General features: G+C 37.8%; 1 protein-coding gene across 1 annotated transcript; it reads left to right on the top strand.

The window, feature by feature from the left end:
* Positions 1-2804: 2804 nt before the first annotated feature.
* PRL (prolactin) lies at positions 2805-6940 on the top strand (the record flags this gene model as incomplete). Its single annotated transcript, XM_010181213.1, has 4 exons — positions 2805-3123; positions 4589-4770; positions 5164-5271; positions 6722-6940. Coding segments are annotated over exons 1-4 (537 nt in total), but the record flags the coding sequence as incomplete, so codon positions are not given.
* Positions 6941-8184: the final 1244 nt, after the last annotated feature.

The raw sequence follows: 8184 nt of genomic DNA, 5'->3' as shown, positions 1-8184 counted from the left end.
AACTTTGAATAAAAAAAAATGGGCTAGGAATATTCAATCTTCCAGTACGATCAATAGTTCTTAATCAAAATGTGACAGTCTAACTCATGGTCTGCAACCTGATATGAGGTGGAAAGATAAGATTATTGAGAAACAAGCACTAAATGCTGTTATCTGTAATATTGATGTGTCACATGTAATGCGTATGGAGCATGAGTAATGAGCTAAAAGCTGTGTAATAAAGTCTTCATATAATAAGTCCTTCTATTGGCATATTGTTTACACTGGGTGGTAACAATCTACTAATTTTACTTCCAGAAAAGCTCTTGAAGATAAAAGGAATGTGATAATTAAAAAAAAATAAAAATAATTCAGTTAAATTCCTAAGGCAAAAGTGAAAGAGAAAGGGAGATGGAAACATACTGCTAATCACAGCTGTGCTTTGTCGATCCTTCAGTTGTTCCAGGAGCTTTCCTCTCAGAACTGATGACCGTTCAGCAATTTTTTGTGCTGTCATGAGCTTCTGCCAGAATTAGGAGGCTATTAGGGGCTAGGATCAGTTTCCCTTACCGAGGTTCAGGGAACAGTCAGAAAAGATGGGATGCCAAGTTCCATATTACTTCTTCAGAGGATATAAACTCAACCACTTTCAAAATGCAGAAAGGAGTATTTTCAGCTACTTTCAAGTTTTTTTCAACTTTTGAATAGATCCAAATTCCTAATTTATAAAATAAAATTAATATTTTGACTTATTTATTTCTAGTTACTGTAACTTTTCCTCTCCCTTCTCTTCTCTCACCTTTTTCTTCTTCTTGGTACTAGTAAGAAATGATGGTCTTCACTTCAGGTGCAGGTCTGGGAATCAGGAATTTAGGGGTTTTTTTCCCAAAGACTTCCTGTGCAGCCACAAATAAACATCTTAACCTCCTTGTCAGTTCTCACACCAGATACAAGAACTTTACCTTTATTTATCTACTCTACAGAGAATTTCTTCTCCCATTCTGCCTATGATACTTAATTGCTGACAATTTGAATCCATTCATGTTTGTAAAGAATTTGAGGATTTCAGGATGAAAGCTGCAAGAGAAAAGCAAAGTATATTATTTTTTGGTAGAATGTTTTAATTAAACCACATGCAATGGTTTCACATAGACCTTTTCCTATGATCTACATTCAAGGTGCTTGTCTACCTTTCCACAGCAAGAGATAGGCTCTTCTCAAGGGTAAGCCATATGAAGATAGCTGATCCTGTCAGGGCTGAGAGGAGCTTTCCTGTCCAGTAATGGTAACAGGGGCCTAGGTACTTTACCTGTTGCCTTTGTGAATATCTTCCTTTGTTATCTATTCCCTAATATTAATTAACTGTGTGCTTTATTTTGGCATCGCTACCAACCCCTCAAAATGCCAAGAAAAGTAAACTGGTAAATGAAAGAGCAAATGGTGGGCTAAGAAGTATTCATTCCTTTTATCATAGGGCTCTTCTAACGTTATAAGACACCAAGATTTTTCAAGCTCACCTGTAATCTTATTGGGGAAGATTTTCAAATGAAGCTGAATTAAATCAAGATCATCAGGCATGTGGCTGTGGTTTAGAAGACATCTATTTTTCTATAATCCATTCTAGAGTTTTGCCTGTGGCCCAATTCTAATTTTACTGCCTTCATCAGATTGCCACTTTTCCCCACTGCAGGCAACAACTGCTTCATTTACTCAGCAGAGCCTCAACTTCCAAACAAGATCCAGCCTCTAAGCAGAACAAACTGTTCCAGCAAACATCCCAGAACTTAGCAGATGTGGACCACTTGCTATCAGTTCTGATTTATTGCTGAAGCATCTCCTTTCATTGCCTCTCAAGGGATGGCTTCCATGGTTCACTCCCTTAAATATTTTACCTTTCTTCTCCTTGTTTATCATTGCTTCAAGAATCATGTCCATAGTTATGAAATAACGAAGGATTTAGGGTTACATACATACCTGTTCCACAAGTACGGAACAAGTTGTCTAAAGGCAAGAAAATTCATTAACACTGTATACCTTATTCATTATAATCATCTAATTTAGAAAGTCTTTTCATGGGTAAACGGACCTGAGAAACAGATGAGAGATTACACATTTGCTAATATATTCATACAGATGAGCCTCACACAACAAGAAAACAGGGTCAACTTGCTGAGACTAGTTTGTAGATTACCACAGACACGTCAGATCTGGAAACAAATCTCACTGATTACGCCATCATATGTTTTGCATAGGTAGAAATGCACATCTTTTACGCAGAAAGCTTTCAAGTACAGAAAACAATCTCATGGTTTTGTAGATGTTTGAGGGTTTTTTTAAATAATGTTGACTTATTCATGAAACATTTGTGATTAAACAGTAAACATATAACTTCTTACTCTTCAATTGTTGTAAATTGTTATGTTTTTAATATGAGAACTGTCCCCATTTCTCTAAGCATCTCTCAGATTGAGGATCAGTTATATCATGATTTGTGATGTGTAGTATCTTTTTTACTGTGTGGAGCTATATACCCAGAATGCCACATCTATAATTTTACAGATAGTGACCTGTCTTTCCAGGAGCCTCCATTCCCTTTCTTTGGATAAATTTCAGTACAATTTATGCTGTTTCTCTCACTATGGAAATTGTAAAATATTGTTTGTCTCCCACAGATAGCTAAAATTTTAACATATGCAAGCTTGGATGGCTGAAGAGGCAAGGAAGGATGTGAAGACTGTTGTGGAACAGCAGGCTAGAAACATTGAGAATACCTGTCTCAGAATTGACAACTGGAGCTTTCTAATATCAATGGAATTTGCATCTCATTCAGGGCAAAATTTTGGTGCACCTTCATCCAATCATACTTAGGATCCCACAGCTGAACTTGTTAATGAAATTCCCTCTCACAGTTAAAAATAAATAACCAAAAAATACTAAATATGAATGTGGCAGAAAGGCAATTTGATGTTTGTAATTATCGAGGTAAACTCCACAACCTGCTGAATGTATGCAAAATGGACCCTGGATGGTATATATAAAAGTGGCATGTGCAAAGAATAAGAGGAAGTATTGAGACTTCTTTCTGATAAAGCAAGCCATCATACAGGATCCCTACCATGAGCAACAAGGGGTCTTCACTGAAAGGTAAGACTTTTGCCATTCAGTTGCTGGTAACTTTTATACTGCTTTGAATTTAGATTGAATTAGAAAGTAACTGAAACGTAACAGCTCTAGAAACTGAGGTCTTCCAGCCACCTAGTCTTCCCATAATCGTGAAACCTGCCTCCATCACAAATGTTTAGTGTTCAAAGCTTGGAATTAGAAGGCATATTGATCCCTTTTTTTTTACTGTCTTTTGTCTCCAAAGACTGCCTTTGCATTGAGCAAAGTGTCACAGAAAATTGGCTAGAGGGATGTGACACCTCCACACAAAAGACTGGAACCAGACTGCTTTACTACACCATTCAGAAGGCAATGACTAAAAGTCATTACCCACAAGTCTAGAAGTGATGTAGCAATTTTGAAGTGAATGTTTTCATAACCATCTTCAACTTTCTAAGCCAACAAGTCTCAGTTTTTCTTATTCATAGAATTATTCCCCAGAGTACTTTCCTAACTGCAGCATGCGGTGTGTACCTTATTCTTGGGGTAGGAGGAAGGCTTACCTCAATACTGTGCAAATACTTAACTTGAATTTAGAGCTAGAAAGAAAGTTTTCACATGATAACATTAGGGAAAGCTCTGCTGATAAGTCTAGCTAACCAAAACAGGCAGCAGGTCAATTTCCAGAACTAAAACTCTCAGAGCACAGAAAAGTGTTCTTTGAACAAGTATGTTCATTTACCAAATATTTGCTTTTATTTTTTTCCATTGTTTTTCTGTGCATAATTTATTTCACTGAATAGAAGACTTGGCTCTGTTTAACTGTTAAGTTAATGCTGAAAGTTTCAAAGAGATGAAGTTTTGTGTTTTAGATAATGAGAAGCCCTTTATATCGGGAGAAAAGACAAAAGTTCTTTCTGATTTCTTAGCAGTAGGCAATGTAGGGTTAAACTCTAAACAGCAAAGCAGCACAGCTGCTGAAAATCTTCTAAAGGAACTCCCAGGACCATCAAAACCTTAAGAAAGTGACCTAATCACCCTCCCACAAAATTAATTTAAACTCCAAATGTTTGCAAAGAAGAAAAGGACCTGTGGGAGAAGGAGGAGAGAAAAGAAAAAAAAAGAAAAAAGAAAAAAAAGAGCTGGATCTATTTTCCAAACATGTATCTGTGTAATATAATTATGTATCCATATTTACACCATAAAGTTTGATTTTTTTTTTTCATTTATCACTATGAAATACAGTGTACACTGGAACACAGTTACCTTGTCTCCTCAAACTCTGTAGCAGGCTCTGCTATACAGTCAGAGAGAGACGGAGAGTGGAAAGGATAACAGAATTACAGTGTTCCCCTTCTCCACTGATTTCCAGCAGTCAGTATATGGAGTACTCTGAGCCATGTGACAGCTCAGCCAAAAATCACCCAGCATCTGGCTCTGACAGCTATTTCCGAATGCACATACAAGTCAATGAGATTCCATTTTGGTTTGTTTTAAACCTGAACAGGTTTGTTGCTGGTGGTTCTTCTGGTGTCCAACATGCTCCTGACAAAGGAAGGAGTCACGTCCTTGCCAATCTGCCCCAGTGGATCTGTCAATTGTCAGGTTTCCCTTGGGGAACTTTTCGACCGAGCTGTTAAACTTTCACACTACATCCACTTCCTCTCTTCGGAAATGTTCAATGAATTTGTAAGTACTCTGCCTTTTCCTGAGAGTGAGAAAATGTAACAATACAATTTAATACTTTTTAAGCACAAACATATGTTAACATATGAAATCCTTCAGTAAACAAATATGACTGCTGCACAGACAGTGATAGTCCCAGTGGTGACCAAATCTGTGTACAGTGCTGACCATTGCTAAGATCTCCAACAACTCTATTAAATGATATCATTCTTCATCTGTGGGACAAGTTTGCGTTTGCTGGGTGCCAGTTTCACTTCAAAGATTCACCAAAAACTTTTGATCTTTACACTATAAAAGCAGTGATAAAAGCAATGGAACAACAATTAGTTAATACAGTGTTTTTCTATTGAAGCTCTCTTATCTGTTTCGATAATGCCTGTCCTTGCTGATCTGCAGGATGAACGCTACGCTCAGGGCCGGGGTTTTATTGCAAAAGCTGTTAATGGCTGCCACACTTCCTCCTTAACCACTCCTGAAGATAAGGAGCAAACTCAGCAGATTCATGTAAGTCCCATGTCATTCAGTGTGAGGTAGAGTGGGGGGAGGTGGGAGGATTGGGGAAAGAGAGAGGATTAAGGAGCAGAGAGGCAGCAGACCGAGAGAGGGAAATCAGCTCAGTCAGAATAAAAAGGCAGGAAAAGGAAAGCACCAAAAAGCCAAGAGAAGTTCATTTAACATTTGTTGATACTAAGTTACAGACTATACAGAATATATAAGTATGGTAACTTTCAACTTCCCTTCCTTTTCCTGTTGTTACATTCAGTCATTGCATCTTATTTCCAATTACAACATAACCTCATGGAGCAATGGCAGTTACCATGCTTGTACAGGACTGAGAACACTATAACTTTTGAATATGATCTTAAAAGACTTTATAGACAATTATTATATTGACAGACATAAAAATACATTGGCTATATAGTGAATATTGTATATAGGCAGATGTAAATAGTTTTCCAGTAATTGAAAACACTGACATTACTAAACAAATGCTAAATATATATTCTTGCTGTTATCAGTAGCCAAAAGCGGTCACATCATCATTCAAATTCAAAGGCTATAGTGCAAATTACTGCAAACTATTTGTAAAGAGAAACATGCTACATATATCAATTTAATAATGATAAACTTAAGGGAAGATGAAGATAGTCTTGTTCAGCCTATGCTCACAGATACAATTTGAGAATACTCTGGAGAAAAAAAGAAGCACAGGTGTATGAATGGGGGTGTGCCAGGGAGAAATCGTTCCGTTTCATGGTGGTGATATCCTTGCAATCCCAGTATCACCATCTTTTCACTACGTCATTCAAAAATTCTATTGGGAAAAATAGAATTCACAGCCCTGGGAAAATAACAAGCCTGGTTGTGTTCAGATCTAATGCATCTAGAAAAGAAAAGATGGTTGAATACTACCATAACCATAAGCTTTATGAATTTTTTATTGCCCACAAGAAAGGACAATTTTCAAAATCAGAGCTATTGCTGGAATCACCACTGCTCAAATGGGAGGACAGATGAGTTACATAGAGGCAAAAAAGGTATTCAGTGGTTTACCATAATGTGCACCTTGCATTCAGTACTAAACTTTTAAAAAAAAACAACCCACAGGATTTTAAAATATTCATAAAAAATCAGATAAGGAGTTCTGTTTTTTTCAGAGATGAAACACAATTGTGCTTGCTAGTTTTTAATGTGAGAGGCTTTAATGATATTTTCCATTACAATACTGTAGCTGCTTGTGCTGATATTGTAAAACGTGATGACAACAATGACAAACTTCAAAAATGCAATTGCACAGATGTATCTAATCGAGAGTTATAGGGCACATTCAGTGGTAGGTCCTGGAATAAGTTCCCAAATCACTATGTCTGAGGACATTTCTGTAAATGCCTCCTAACACTGCCAGCATTTAGCCTTCCTATTTTAACTGCCTTTTCTTAATGTGGGTGAGCAGCATGAAGACCTACTGAATTTAGTAATGGGAGTGCTACGCTCCTGGAATGATCCCCTGATCCACCTGGCCTCTGAAGTACAAAGAATCAAAGAAGCTCCAGACAGCATCCTCTGGAAGGCTGTAGAGATCGAAGAGCAAAACAAGCGGCTTCTAGAAGGAATGGAGAAAATAGTTGGGCGGGTAAGTATTAGGTCCTTAATGTCCTTTCAGACTGTTGCTGTAAGGAAGACACATAGAATGATAGGCCCTCCCTATCTAGAATAGGAAAGGAAAAGCAGATGTGAAGGAAAAAAAGAGAGCTGAGAGAGTGGAATCTGAGAACTTTTCAGCCTTCTTCTTTCAGCTTTCTTTTCTTCTGCTATCTTGCAATTTCTAAAGAGACAATGTGATGTGACTGGCATAGCATAATCTAGTGTACTTCCAGTCCTGCTTTCAAGGGAATGTGTAACCATCAAGACTAGTAATCATCATTCTATAATCGAGTATTTTGAATTTGCAATCCTGATTTTTTAAGGATGCATCTGTCTTTTTTCACATGCACATATTTATATGTATGTTTTAGCATATTTATACACATCCGTATACATCTAGGTATTGTGTATAGTTTTCAGAAGCAGATACTGTGTTTAAAACTGTTCTGGACGTCTGGGATATTGCAAAGATGTGGCATACAGCAAAGTAATCGTTTTATCTTTCATTTCTCTTTTCACACCATACTGACTCCTCTGAACTCTGGTTCTGACTTTGTTCCTCCTACACTTGTAAGGTTAGACAACAAGGCTGTCTGACAAACCTCATACTCGAATATTCCTTGTTATCAGTAACTGACTGAAGCTTTCCTAAATCAAATCAGCTCTATCTTGTTTATTTGTAAAGGGGCCTCTGTTAGTCCCTGATATGTCATTGTGTCAATGAGCTAGATGTTAACAAGAGGTTCTGAGTTTACAGGCTTTTGCTTAAGCTTTGAACAGCTGAAGAGCATTAAGAGCGCCACCATCACTGTATCCACCACTTTCCACTGGATCACTCATGGTGTCTCTCTCTTTCAAGTTGGGTGCCTCTTTATTCAGAAACCTTAGTCTATCCAGGGCCACAAATGCATTTATCAGTGTAATCAAATACATCTCTATACCATATCCACATGTAAAGAGGATGCAAGTGAGGTTCCAAGATAACAGTAGAAGTCAGTGCTGCTACAGTTACCCTGCCACCATCTTCTCATTCACATTAGGGTTTCTATAAATACACTGGCAATAAAAAGAGAACTAAGGAGAGTCTCCCCCCTCTAGTAGACATAGGGGGAAGAATAGTAACTGGGGATGAGGAAAAGGCTGAGGTACTTAATGCCTTCTTTGCCTCAGTCTTCAGTAGGAAAACCAGCAGTACTCTGGGTACCCAGTCCCCTGAGTGGAGGGACATGGATGGTGAGCATGGAAGCCCCTATAATCCATGAAGAGGTGGTT

This window comes from Mesitornis unicolor, unplaced genomic scaffold (genome assembly GCF_000695765.1).
Source record: "Mesitornis unicolor isolate BGI_N332 unplaced genomic scaffold, ASM69576v1 scaffold52533, whole genome shotgun sequence".
Classification (NCBI taxonomy): domain Eukaryota; kingdom Metazoa; phylum Chordata; class Aves; order Mesitornithiformes; family Mesitornithidae; genus Mesitornis; species Mesitornis unicolor.
Note: the sequence above shows the minus strand (reverse complement) of the source record. Positions and strands in the feature narration are given on the sequence as shown.